This window comes from Scatophagus argus, chromosome 18 (genome assembly GCF_020382885.2).
Source record: "Scatophagus argus isolate fScaArg1 chromosome 18, fScaArg1.pri, whole genome shotgun sequence".
In the NCBI taxonomy this organism is placed as follows: domain Eukaryota; kingdom Metazoa; phylum Chordata; class Actinopteri; family Scatophagidae; genus Scatophagus; species Scatophagus argus.
The window spans coordinates 7,718,605-7,732,535 of record NC_058510.1 but is presented as its reverse complement, the minus strand read 5'-3'; the positions used below and the strand labels follow the sequence as shown (position 1 = coordinate 7,732,535).

The 13,931-nt window shown below is 41.8% G+C and overlaps 2 protein-coding genes across 5 annotated transcripts; one reads left to right on the top strand and one right to left on the bottom strand.

Moving 5' to 3' along the window:
* Positions 1–12: 12 nt before the first annotated feature.
* nphp3 (nephronophthisis 3) lies at positions 13–10,051 on the top strand. Of its 4 annotated transcripts, none has more exons than XM_046372103.1 (28): positions 14–130; positions 617–1,004; positions 1,124–1,249; positions 1,341–1,491; positions 1,577–1,729; positions 1,880–2,013; positions 2,522–2,682; positions 2,807–2,930; positions 3,224–3,298; positions 3,415–3,585; positions 3,693–3,796; positions 4,132–4,246; positions 4,336–4,479; positions 4,613–4,710; positions 4,870–4,972; positions 5,086–5,168; positions 5,538–5,676; positions 5,839–6,003; positions 6,135–6,229; positions 6,310–6,432; positions 6,537–6,726; positions 6,930–7,171; positions 7,378–7,453; positions 7,541–7,668; positions 7,814–8,054; positions 8,149–8,274; positions 8,446–8,561; positions 8,671–10,051. In XM_046372103.1, exons 2-28 carry the CDS (start codon positions 681–683, stop codon positions 8,837–8,839), a joined length of 3,876 nt encoding a protein of 1,291 aa, XP_046228059.1. In that variant the 5' UTR covers positions 14–130; positions 617–680; the 3' UTR covers positions 8,840–10,051. The 4 variants fall into 4 exon arrangements, 3 of the variants coding, with proteins under 3 accessions (XP_046228059.1, XP_046228058.1, XP_046228057.1); XM_046372102.1 differs by having other exon boundaries at positions 15–130; positions 2,807–2,963; positions 5,541–5,676; XM_046372101.1 differs by having other exon boundaries at positions 15–130; positions 2,807–2,963.
* Positions 10,021–13,764, bottom strand: uba5 (ubiquitin-like modifier activating enzyme 5). Its single transcript, XM_046372118.1, has 12 exons — positions 13,444–13,764; positions 13,241–13,286; positions 12,719–12,808; positions 12,492–12,601; positions 12,319–12,405; positions 12,145–12,229; positions 11,964–12,068; positions 11,673–11,800; positions 11,211–11,346; positions 11,013–11,088; positions 10,786–10,892; positions 10,021–10,537 (listed from the first exon to the last, which is right to left on the bottom strand). Exons 1-12 carry the CDS (start codon positions 13,590–13,592, stop codon positions 10,460–10,462), a joined length of 1,197 nt encoding a protein of 398 aa, XP_046228074.1. The 5' UTR covers positions 13,593–13,764; the 3' UTR covers positions 10,021–10,459.
* Positions 13,765–13,931: the final 167 nt, after the last annotated feature.

Sequence of the window (13,931 nt, the reverse complement as noted above, 5' to 3'; positions counted from 1 at the left end):
GCTTTATGGCTTTCTGCACTCGCCGTACTTTGAAGAAAAATTGACTTTTACTCAGTTTGGCTGGTGCGGGCACCCGTATTATCGCCTTGTTACCAAGGCAGCCACGAAGAAGCTGTGAAGGGAGCGGACCGTAAGTGTTTGTTTAGCCTAACCTAGCTTCATTCTTAATCAAAACTCTGTATTATAGTCAACAATCTGTCAAAACAAAAATGTGTGGAAGTTAATGTGACGTGTGCCGTCTGTATATACGAGTAAATAACGCTGCGAGAATTGCTATTTCTGTAATGTTACGTTAGCTATTCAAGTACAACTGTCTTAACCTTTATTGGCCAGAAAGGAATAATCAGCTAGCTGCTGCCAATCTGTTAGCTTTACTGCTAGCAGTCACCTTTTTGCGGCTGGGTCAGCTCCTCTGAAAATAACAGTTGTAAGAGCTATTGCTTTTATAGAAAGCAAGTTAGCTTTGTGGCATTTTGACTAGCTGTTTTGCGTTTGTGATACAGCACAAAGAAACCAAAATGCCACTCACAATCATCTTTAAAAGCCTCACGTTAGGTGGATCAGAACTTTCCAGCAGTTACCGCTATGCATCCCTACCCTGTCTGTCATCATTCAGGAGCAGTTATGGACATCCGAAAAGGCTGAGTTCGGATGAGTTTTTTTCAGCTTAAGCTGCCACCATGGGTACCGCATCCTCTCTGGTCAGCCCAGGGGAGGTTATTGAGGATGGATATGGAGGTGAAGGTGGGGAAGCCTGTGAGATCCCAGTGGAGGTTAAACCCAAAGCCCGACTCCTGCGCAGTTCCTTTCGCAGAGGACCTCGGGTGATTGGGGCCAGTTTCAAATCCACAGGCTCTGTGGATCTAGAGTATGCTGCCGAGTATGAAAGACTCCGAAAAGAGTATGAAATCTTCCGTGTCAGCAAGAATAACGAGATCTCATCTATGCAAAAGAAGGAGGCCAAGCTGGACGAGGAGAACAAGAGGCTGAGAGCTGAGCTACAGGTAATGAATTCACATGGTATTAAAATTCAGAGACAGCTGGCATATTACAAGCTTCACCATGGAAGGTTTGATGGTGTCTTAACAATTGTTATGATGGTGTTCATCATTCTCTGGCTCAGGCTCTGCAGAAGACTTACCAGAAGATCCTAAGAGAAAAAGAGAGTGCTCTTGAGGCAAAGTATCAGGCTATGGAGAGGGCTGCCACCTTTGAACATGACAGGGACAAAGTAAAACGACAGTTTAAGGTAAGTCACACCACATATGTTAACATGTTACTGTGTAGAATTCTCTCTAATCGTGCTTGCAGCCCTAACTATTTTTCTAAACGACTGCCAGATTTTCCGGGAGACAAAAGAAAAGGAGATTCAGGATCTCCTGCGAGCCAAGAGGGACTTGGAGGCCAAACTGCAACAGTTGCAGGCACAGGGCATCCAAGTCTATGACCCAAATGATTCTGACTCAGATGACAACCAAACCACTGTGACTGGTAATACACAGAAATCCACAATGTTAGATATTTTCTTTCTCAGTCCGGTTGTGTTACTTGTGTATTATTCACTGATTGTCTTCAGCTGCAGGGACACAGTGTGAGTACTGGTCTGGTGGTGTGCTGGGAAGTGAGCCCTCTATGGGTAGCATGATGCAGCTTCAACAGACCTTCCGGGGGCCTGAGTTTGCACACAGTCTGATAGATGTGGAGGGACCCTTTGCGAATGTGAGCAGAGGTAAGTAAACTTCAGTAAAGCAGTAGAAAGAAGGGAGGCATGTGTTGAAGGCAGGACAGTCATAGCCAAAGATGTTTTAGAATAGAAATTGACCTCTAGCTACATTGCCTGCTTATTATAACTTTAATTATATGTGTGTGTTTGTGTCAGACGACTGGGATGCTGCTGTGGCCAGTCTGCTTCAGGTCTCCCCACATGTGCCCCAGGCCTTATGGAGTAACACGGTGCGCTGCTATCTAATCTTTACCCAGGAGACCAAAGCCGAGCTTGACATCTTTGTTAAGGTTGGTTGCATGGCCACTGTAAGCCAACAAACAGTAAATATTTTAGGTTTTTTGGTGCAATAGTATGTTTATCATTTTTATGCTTTTATGCTAGTTAAACTTATGTTAATAAGGGACTCATAAACTCAGAAAACTGTTTTGGTCCATTCAAATCGAGTATGAATTTCAGACTCTGAGAAAACTAAAAATTGTGAGTAAGGCCTCATTCAGATCAAACCAGTCTTCCCATTCATTTTGGTTTTCCCATTCATTCTGATTGTTGCAGGCTGCAGGGGATTCCAAAACACCAAAACTGGGAACCAGCCACCAAGTGTTATCCAGATAGAGTTCATGAATCAAACAATGATGTTCTCCCAGTTGTGTCCTCACGCATGCCTGAACATCCCTGTGCTAATCGCTGCATTGCCTGATTCTGTGTGAATGTGACCTTAACCTGGTTTAAAATGCCACTTTTGTAGAGAACTGTCATCGCGGTCTGGGAAATCTCTGCTCCTTGTTTTCATTACAGAAACACTCTCCTGTGCTACGGAGAATGTGTGAAGGTCTTGGCCATTTCTACCTGAATGTCTCCTTCCCGGAAGAAAATGCTGCCTCATACATTGTGGAGCGCAGACAGGAGATTGAAAGGAGTTCTGTGTGTGTGCTTCTTCTCAAATCTACTGTCACTAGGTACAGTAAGTCTTATACCTATCATCACAAGGATACTCCAGTGCAGTTAAGATTGTACATGAATTATATAGTTCATTTATAAACTAATGAAACATTATCTTCTGGTGTTCTTGCATGCATGTAGCTCTGTGGTGGAGGATTGTGAGGAGGCTTTTGTGAAGAATCCAGATGGCCATCCACTAGTGCTCTACCTCAGGACTGAAGAAGATCACAATCTGACTGAACCCACCAGGCAACTGCTAGAGAAGGTCAATGCTGCAGACAAGGCTGCTAAAGTCAAGGTTTGTGCGTGTATCTCAAATGAAAATGGAAAAAGCAGGACACATGGGAGAACAAGATATTTCAGAAAGATCAAGGATTGAATTGTGAGAGAATGTGTGCAGGTACTGTGTGTATAGGTACAAGTAGTACCTGCACAGTATAACCACACTATTACTTGGAAGGTAAAAGCAGAAGTTGTGTGTTTATTGACTTTCTGTATTTTCCTGGTTGCCATAAGCCACACATTGTTTGTGCTGCTGTGTTGTGAACATTAACCCAGGTGGTGGATCATAGTGGTTCTGCAGAGGAGGGGGCTGACCTAATTTATGCCCAACTAGAGAAAGTGATCAAACAGGTACGGATTGCACCTCAGCAGCATCTTTTAAGAGCCTCAAGTGTTGTGTGCACAGTGATGCATGTTCATACCCCTTCTTGGTCCTGACGATTTCCCCTTTTACCCTCACCATGTAGGAGCTGCTGGGCCTTGAAGGAGCAGACATTGACTCTAAGGACTCTGGGATAGAGGAGGGACGTGAGGAAGACTCAGGAGATGTGCTGTGGGACCTACACGATGAGCAGGAACAAATGGAGTCCTACCAGCAGGCCTGTAACAGCACCACCTCCCAGTTAGGCTTTCAGAAGGTAATGCAAATCTTTTCTTCATTTTATCTTTCTTAATCATGTCTTCAGCTGTGATAATTTGTTCTTTAATCTTTCCAAGTCCGTGTTGCATGTGATGTCCTCCTCAGTATATAGATCGTCTGAATGACATGATAGCTGCTCCCCCTCCCACCCCTCCTCTGCTGGTTTCTGGTGGTCCAGGCTCAGGGAAGTCTCTCTTGCTCTCCAAATGGTGAGAACTGATTAAGTGCATTTTGTATGCTTTTCAAGGATGTCGAGTAGCTCTAATAATTTAGTAACACAATTTTAACTGCTTTGATCATTGTTTCACTTGTCTTTGCTCAAACTAGTTGCTCTATTACAAAAGAGCAGAAGGACAATTCAACATCTTGTTTATGTTACAGCGTCTCTCTGTCTGGAATAAATATGTTGTTCATTTTCTATTTTGCTGTCAGTCACAGTCAAGTGTAGGTGCCAGTCCTTTTGAAATGTGTGATTTATCATCATGGAACAGGACATTATGGAAGGTTTTGTCTACTTTGCTAATTGGTGTTTAATCCCCTTCAGGATCGAGCAGCAGCAGAAGCAGTCCCCCAACACTTTGTTCCTTTATCATTTTGTTGGTCGTCCACTTTCAACCAGCTCGGAACCAGTTCTTATTATCAAACGTTTCACAGTCAAAGTAAGTGGGTCTTGCTCAGTGGCTTCCTCTCAGTTTAGACACTCTTAGTCTTATTGAGGGAATGTGTTATCCTGTCTGTTGTCATGCAGCTGCTGCAGCATTTTTGGTCCATTTCTGGCTTGTCCATGGAGCCCAGTAAAATCTTGGAGGAGTTTCCACGCTGGCTTGAAAGGCTATCAGCACGTCATCAAGGAAACATCATCATCATCATTGACTCCATTGACCAAATACAGGTACACTTTGTCTCTGTCACAATTAGACCTATACTATAAATGTTTTGCTTTCAGAATAATTCTCTCTGCTCTATAGTTTTCTCTATTTTTCCAGAATCATTCTTCTAACTCAACACTTTCTTCTTTTTTTTAGCAAGCGGAACGACACATGAAGTGGCTGATTGATCCTCTCCCTGTTAACGTCAGAGTGGTGGTGTCTGTTAATGTAGAGACATGTCCTCAAGCTTGGAGGTGAGACACACTGCTTGAATTCTAGATATCTATGGAAATTTGCTGTTTATGGGTTGTATTGGTTGAAAATTCCATTGATTATTACTTGTCAGTAGTATCTATTTCTAAATATGCTCCAGTGGTATTTCCATTTGTAATTCAGAGACTGTGTCGGTTTAGGTTGTGGCCCACACTCCACTTAGACCCCCTTAGTCCCAGAGAGGTCAAGAGTGTTGTTAATGCAGAGTTCCAGAGCATGGATCTCAAATTTACCAAGGACCAGGTCAGTTGTCATTCCACGAGTCCACCTTTTGGAAAAATTCTGAAGAGATTTGAAAGTGTGGAAAGATGTTTGAAACCGTTAGTAAATATGAGAATGTTGTATGTTTGTTCCAGGAGAAGAAGCTGGAAAGACATTGTCGCTCTGCATCCACCTGCAATGCATTGTACATTACACTACTGGCAAGGATGATCATCAGGTCAGCCACCTCTGGTTTCAGAACTGTAAATTTATTGAGAAGTTGTCTTCCCATCCAGCATGATCAGGTCCCAGGCTCAAATACAGAGTTAAAAGCCTTTTTATTTTCTTATGAAAGCAACAGCAGTGCTTAAACACCTGAACATTTTTTCTTTCATCGCTTTTTAAGGAAAAGACCAGGACACTTAAATGAAATTTATATATTGTAAATGCTATCTGTAACTTGGTCCAGAGTGAATTCAATCAGTAAAGGGTTTTAAACCTGAATTATCTAGGTTTAAATGACTTGTGGTTGAGTTTGACATCCCTAAAAATGTGTCTACTCATGTTACCATTTTTGTTGGTCTTGCCATGTTCTGTCACTGCCCAGCAGTATACCATGTTCCTCACTGGATAAGAGCCTGGAGCAGTGCCTGCAGTGTCAGGACACCATGTCACTGTACCGCCAGGCACTCAAGATGACACTGAACTCCCTCAACACAGACAAAGAGCGACACATTATGAGAGAGGTGACTTATGTCTAGACCAAACAATAATTTGACTCCACTTAAACACAGAGTTTGGTCAACATTATTGGTTTGAATGGAAAATGTGTCCTACAAATCTACTTTTTTTGATCATGTTGTGTTTTTGTGATTGCACAATATCACATTGTATTTGTTTCTCTTCAGGTACTGTGCCTTGTATGTGCCAGCCATAACGGAGTGAGTGAATCAGAGGTACTAGACCTGTTTCCAGATGTGGAGTTGCCTGTTCTTTCCTCTCTGCTTCACCGTCTGAACAGACTCTGCGTTGTAACCCTCCGCTGTGGGCTCATCAGGTTTAAACACCTGCAGGTAATCAGGCTTTGGCTAATAGAATATTGTACAGAACAAAGTCCAAACAAAAAGGCTTAAAAATTATGGGACAGACATTTTACGAACATACAGTTTTGAAGTTTTTGTCTGTACATGTGTTTGCCTTTCAGGCTTGGGAAGCTGTGAGGTTAGAGTTCCTGGGTGGAGGAAGCAGCTCTGCTACTTACAGAGAGAAACTCATCCATTACTTCAGTCAGCAGCTCAGGTGGTTATCATCTCCTCATAAAACACAACTCAGAGCCCTCTATTGGTACAACTCATGTCATTGTGTGTGCGTGTGTGTAGCCAGGACCGGGTGACTTGGCGTGTCGCAGATGAGCTGCCTTGGCTGCTCCAGCAGCAGGAGGATAGGACTAAATTACAACTTAGCCTCCTGAACTTGTTTGTCTCCCAAAACCTATACAAGAGGTACAAAACAAGCATGCACACAAGCTGATATTACAAAGCCTGCCACATTTACTTAGGTATAGTCATGCAGGTGTATTCATGCAGGTGTTTTCTTTTTTTTCAAGGGGTCATTTCTCTGAGCTGCTAGCCTATTGGCAGTATGTGGGCAAAGACAAAAGCTCAATGGCCACTGAGTACTTTGACTCCTTGAAACACTATGAGAAGAGCTGTGAGAGTGAAGACAGCATGACCAAGCTGGCAAACCTCTATGAGACACTGGGACGTTTCCTTAAAGACTTGGGCCTCCCTAGTCAGGTACTATCCATGGCTGTAAAACTTTTGTGTTTTAGCCTTGAAATAAGAACATTATATTCATCACACACTGTTTTACTTCACCTTGTGTGATAGTTTCCTTGTTTCATTTGTTTGCATAGCCAAAATCAGTGTTTTTCTATACACCTTATGTTCTGCTAGGAGAGTGTGCATTTTGAGAATTGCAAGTGATTTTGTCTGTCTAGGCTGTAGCCCCTTTACAAAGATCCCTTGAGATTAGGGAGACAGCTTTGGACCCGGACCATCCCAGTGTAGCTCGATCCCTGCACCAACTGGCTGGGGTTTACGTTCAGTGGAAGAAGTATGGTAACGCGGAGCAGCTGTACAAGCAGGCACTGGAGATAAGTGAGAACGCCTACGGAGCTGAGCATGCCAGCGTGGCACGGGAGCTGGAGTCGCTTGCCATGCTCTATCAGAAACAAAACAAGTAAATGGTTCTCTTTTGGTGTTGGTATGCATGATGTTATTTATAATTGTTGTTGTTGCACCTGAGATAGTTTATTGGTTGTTCCTGCCAAGCAATGTGTTTGCAAAGAGCCATCTCACTTGTTGATGAATCACCAAAACAAACAGTCAATGCATTTTATTTAAAATACACTTATAATAGCTTACAACTGGCATTTTTACAATCAGATATGAACAAGCAGAGAAACTCAGGAAGATGTCGGTTAAGATCCGCCAGAAGACTGCTCGCCAGAAAGGTCATATGGTAAGCATGTTTCGCAGATACCCACATGCTTAGTCATCCTCACTTAATCAGACATGTTGTTTACGTCTTTGTGTCTGATCTCATCAGTACGGCTTCACTTTGTTGAGGCGCAGAGCCCTGCAGCTGGAAGAGCTGACCCTGGGAAAAGACTCTGCAGACTGTGCCAAGACACTCAATGAACTGGGTGTCCTCTACTACCTCCAAAACAACCTGGAGTAAGCTGGCATGCACATAGGCGTAATGGACTTTAGTTGCATAATTCCAGTCCACCTCAAATTGCGCCTTTTACCTGATTGTTGGTAAGGTTTTCATTTGTATGTCCACCAACATATCTTAAGTTCCCCTCTTTGTCCTCACAAGTGCTGCCAAAGTGTTCCTGACCCGCTCTCTGGAGATGCGTCAGCGTGTCCTCGGCCCTGATCACCCAGACTGCGCTCAGTCTCTGAACAACCTGGCTGCACTTCATACAGAGAGAAGGGAGTATGAGACAGCTGAAGATATGTATGAGAAGGCATTGGACATCCGTAAGAAGGCCTTGTCCCCGGATCACCCCTCGCTGGCATACACACTCAAACATCTGGCCATGCTCTATAAACGCAGAGTGAGACACATCTACCTGTTGACACTTTAATATTCTCTCAGTTGAACGACTAATTCGAGATTTTTAATTGGCTGACAGTTTGTTTCTTGTACAGGGAAAGCTGGAAAAAGCCCTGCCACTGTATGAGCTGTCTCTGGAAATCAGGGAGAAAAGTTTCGGGCCCAAACATCCCAGTGTGGCCACAGCGCTGGTCAATCTGGCTGTAATCTACTGCCAAGTAGTGAGAATGTTTATTAAGCTTCATTCAGTCTGTATCACACGTGCCCAACTTGGATATTTCTTTAGAAATGTTCTTACATATTTGTTTTTATTTTAACGACTAGCATGAGCATGTGCAACTATATTTTAGGTTGTGTAGAGCAAAGCTGATGGTGAACTTTGTCTTTGGCAGAAGAAGCACAGCGACGCCTTGCCGCTTTATGAGCGAGCACTGAAAGTGTATGAGGATAGTCTGGGGCGCTCACACCCACGAGTTGGAGAGACCCTAAAAAATCTGGCTGTGCTAAGGTACAGGAGCTGCAGTTAAATTCGACTAATCAGAAAGTTCATAAATGTTATGTATCACAATTTTTTTCTTCTCTTCTTCGTTTTCTGCTTTTATTCCATTTGTAAATAGTTATGAAGAGGGTGACTTCGAGAAGGCAGCGGAGCTTTACAAACGTGCGATGGAGATAAAGGAGGCGGAGCCATCGTTGGTGTTTGGGAACGCCCCGTCCCGCCACTCCTCCAGCGGGGACACATTCAGTCTGAGGGGACCTGGTCCTTTCCCACATGCCCTGAGGTGACTGTGTTCAGCTTTTTAGTGCCACAGCCCAATAAAAGCTGTTTTGACAGCTTTAAAATCATCAGACCACAGGGTTTAATCAAATAGAGAACCATTCTGATCATCACACTGTGTCTGTTGTCAGACATTTAAAGTTTTGGTCAAATAGACTGTACCTGCCAGTATGATTCCAAAATCTGCCATATTAGTCTGTGAAACCAGTGTGTTTACCAAAAGTATTTATTAATATTTCTAACATACTCTTGTGTCTAAGGATCTCTGAACTTCCTTTAAATCAGTCCTGGAACTCAGGTTTACATTTATGCTCATTCAGATTCAAACAATTCATTCCTATTTACATGCCTCAAGTTATACATCATCAAAATAGGAATAGAATGCCATGAGGGTTTGGTATAACCTTACCTATAAAACCTGATTAATGACCAGAAACATTTATTGTGTTCTAATATACAGCAGATATTACTCTATGCACTTTCCTTTGGGTGAATTAGGGATTCAGGTTACAAATTTCAAATGAATAGTCCTAATAATGCAGTAAAAAAAAAAACTGCCTCAAGCTTTTTTTTAATGGACTGAAGTATGAACAGACATGTCTGTAACTCAGTGTAATGTGTAATCATGCTGTCACTCCCTATAACTGTTCAGGCCTCAAAACAGATTTGTCACCATGTCTACATTCCTAATGTTGTGATGAAGGATTTCAGAGAACTGCTGTCTTTTAAGTGAAATGTATGCAGTGTGGAAAATTGATATGTTTACATGCCATTAAGATACCATTTATGTTTACCTATCAGTATTAAGTATGTGAACCAAAAAGAGGAAATGTAGAACCGAAGATAAGTGTCTAAAATAGGCATAGAACATGTTTGAATGTCCGGTTGAATTTATGCAAAACTTACTGTTTATTTATTCATTTTCCAAAAGGGTTTTAAGAGATTTGCCAAGCCGTAACAGTACCACAGGTGTCCAGAATAAGGTACAAATAAGTAATGATTTATTGCGTGACTGAATGCACACAAATCCAAAAGGGACTCTAAAACCTGTTGTTTCATTGCCAAATATAGTACCTACAGGGTATCGCAAGTGTTATTATATATTCACCTATTCATGTAAAATGTATACTCTGTAAAACCTGTACAGGACAACAGCAAGACTCACATCCAGTATATCGAAAAGATTGTATTCCATCTAATAAATACTTTATTGAGACAAATTAAATTGTTCATCAAATGTGGTGAGTGACAGAGCACATACAGCAGAAGGTAGAGACTCATTCACTAACTGAAACCATAGAAAATACACATTGTAATGCATCTTAACATGCTAACAGTGATATTCTGGGTTTATACACATTTCATTAGAGACTGGACCAAGTCAAAGTGCTAAACACCTCCCCGGTATGTCAGCAAGTTACACATTGGACTGCTTTTGGAATTTTTGGTGTGTTGCATGAAATACCATCAGCAGCACTTTGTATGCATTTCCCCTATTTAGCTGTTATAAGACTTTATGATACAGTTGTTTTTTGACATTAGTTAGTTCATGAGAATGCTTGTTATGTTAAGAAAGCAATGGGATAGACGTGAGAAAAGGCTTATATGCTTCATCATCAGATTTCTGCCTACAGCTTTCTCATCTGAGCCATCAAGTCTTCTAGGCTCTGTTCAGTGTCCTCCACTGTCTCCCCAATATCTGTGGTCTGGTTCAAAGACAAGAAAACAAAACGTCATCAGAATTTAGTTGAGTCAACAAAAACATTACCTTACGTTACTGCTGATTGTCTGCACAGTAAATATTGAGTTGGCGTCACTGTTACAATTTAAAGCACATTTCAAATATGATGTTTTGGAAAAAGGTCAGCAAAAATATCATGTGTAAGTAAGCCATTAAGCTCAAATATGTTTAATACTGAAGCCAAAAAGCTGTGTTGTGTTACAGAGTACTCACACCAGATGGGATGGTGTAAGCCACAGTGATGCCCTCTGGGAGGTCAGGCACGGCGCCTGAGGCAGCCTGTAACTCTGCATCAGTCACCTCTGATACAAGTTCAATGCCTGAACAGCACAAACGTGCGTTAATATACGTAAGGTCATATAATGTTCTCTACAATGACAAATCCAAACAAACTGTTACAGATCAGACACTGTTAGCTGGAACAGTTGTTTGTGGCTCACCCCATTCGTTGTCCTCATGTATAACTTCCTCCTCTTCCTGTACGACAGCAACCTTTGGCCGCTCCACTTCCTTTTTCTGGGTTAAAAATAAATAAATAAAACTAAATTAAAATAAACTGATAGCTTCCCCAGCTGGTGCAGCATCATATAAGAGTCTTGGTTGGTCCTGATAGTTGAAATCAGATGGCAGGCACACACCTTGTACTCTTCCTGTTGTCTCCTGCAGTGGCGGTCGTTACACTGGGGATTAGCTTTCATGGCCATGGTGGGGAAGAAGTCCTGCATGGCATTGTAGCCAAGATAATAACTGACAGTGCCAAACTTTAACAGATACCTGAAAGACAAGAGTTGTCCTTAATGTACACTATATACGTATAATACAGTTTGAAATCGCCTGCCACGAAAGCTTGATTCAATAGCCAGATGGCAAAGTCCTCTCAGTCCTCTCTAGTCTATAGTTTTGAATGGTCTTTCATGCTTTTAGGTTGCAGAAAGTCCTCTTTACAACTAGATATTCTTTTCTTTGAAGGATTTGCAAAAAAAAAAGGACTTTTGTAAAAGAAAAATACATGAGTACAATAGCTGATTCCAGACTTTTGAAATGTATATATATATTTTTTTTGTTTTTTTTCTCAGTGGCCATAAGTAATGATATCTTACTTGAGAACATTTTGCACCAGGATGCCTGCAACCACACCCATTGTTGTTGGTAAGCTGGCAGCACACACACCCTCCCTTTTCAGGGTCTTCTCATCGATGTTAGCTGCCACCACCAGAGGAGGAGCACACTAACAAAGGATACGATACTCAATTACAATACAACTATGGTATATATATATGCATTTTTCTTTCTTTGTTGCTGAAGTGTTGCAGGGGGTGAACATCTTTTCAGGGTAAAGAAAAGCACAACAATGTTAATAATAAAAAGATGTCATTTGTGTGGGAACATACAGCAAAGCACGCCGTCTCTCCAGGAATGATGAGCTGAATGTGTCCTGATACAGCATTCTCACTGACACCAGACTCCATCCAGATCTGACCTAGTTCATTACACGCCTGAGAGAAACATGACAAAGTGAATACAATCTGCAAGAGTAACATAAGCATATTATCAGAGCTCTTTTGCACTTACTGTATTGATTGCCATTCTGGCTTCAAAGTTGTCCACACAGCTCAGGACCAAATCCACCGGCTTCCCTTCTTCCAGCCCTCCATGACTGAGAAGACAGAATAATTTGCTGTGAAGGCCTGTACCACTGAGGAAAGTGAGTAGTAAAACTAGAAACCAGTGCGTAGGAATGCCCACCTGATCCGCTCCATAAAATGCGTAAAATTTTCCACTGTGGTGATGTTGTAGTTGTGGGTCTCAAATGACACATCTGGGTTGATGTTCCTGCAGGGTAAATTGAGAAATGTAACAAAAAGCAACCACATGTCTCTATTTTGGAGGAAAGTGGATGGTTATGAACAGCAGTGTACCTGAGTGTGTGTTCAGCTGCTTCCACTTTACTGAGGCCTGCCTGGTGAGGCTGGAAGAACAGTCGGTTCATATTGGCCAACTCTACTTTATCGTAGTCAAAGAGGAGCAGCTTTAACAGAGCGAGCATAGACGAGATCGGGGTAAGGACAGGCAGACAATCCAATGAGCTAGATGAACAGGTATTAAGGTGATGGGGAAGAAGAAACAGTAAAAATGTTTGTATTACCTTACCAATGCCACACCGAGTGAGCATTTCAGCTGTCACGCTGCCGACTCCCCCAACACCAACCACAGCGACTGTGAATGTCCGGATTTTCTGTCAACAAAATTGAAAATGACTATTCACCCTTTTCAGTTCTAGAAACCATCTTTTAACCATCCTTCCATTAAGAGAGAACTGGCAGGTATTGTCTTATATCACCTATTACACTGACTATATACACATAATATTGGTCAAACTCCATTTTGCACTGCTGACATTTGACCATCTAGAAGTGGGGCAGTTCATGTTTTAAATTAATGGCAAAGGTCAAATGGTATTTAAAAACAAATAACCATAAGGATATCCTACAAGCTTACATTTGCATGTAAACAAACTAAAAGGCGTATTAATAACGGCTGATATGACTGGGAAAACTTGTTTTTGCTTCAAGAATAACAAAACAATTATCAGCCTTTCACATTAGAATGTGATGCTTATTTCTGATAGGTACTGCATTAGAAAAAGAACAACACTGAAACATCAAACCTCATAATCTTCCACGATGCCCATTCTCTTCAAAGCCATTAGACGACTGCGATAGAAACAGAGCAGAGATTAGCTTGCGGTCTATGCAATACCACCATATGGGATGAGTGATTCACAAGGCGTAGCTCGTCAGCTCTCTGAACAGTCCTGACAAACATCAGACAAAAGCCAAAATAACAAAATAAAAAACAAAAAAGAGTCACCTGTATGGGTTGGAATCCACAACTTCGGCGCTCATTTTGTCGATTTTCGCTCTGTGAAGTTCCTCCACGGAACACTGCTTCTGCTGACACTTTATCAGTTCATTTTCTAACTCTCTCACCCGCAGCTTCAGTTCCTCTACTGTCGCCATGAGGAAAGCAAATACCGCTAAACAATGTGAGCGAAATGTAATGTTAAAAATAATAACGAATATCAATTCTCTAGATGGCCAAATCTGGGCAGAAAGTACACGTCTTCACAACTAACATCAGCTGTCTGGATGAGTGTTCCCGTAAACAATGTCCGGACGGAAAATGAGCACAAATACCTCAAAGCGTTCCTGCATTATTAATGGAGATTCCTTTCGATGATTTTGGGAAAACTAGTCAAATATCTTGTATACTGGGGTTTTAAGCGGATAAATTTCTTATATATGACCATTAAATATATTCAATGTAACTTTTGAGCGACGATTGAGGATATTACGTCA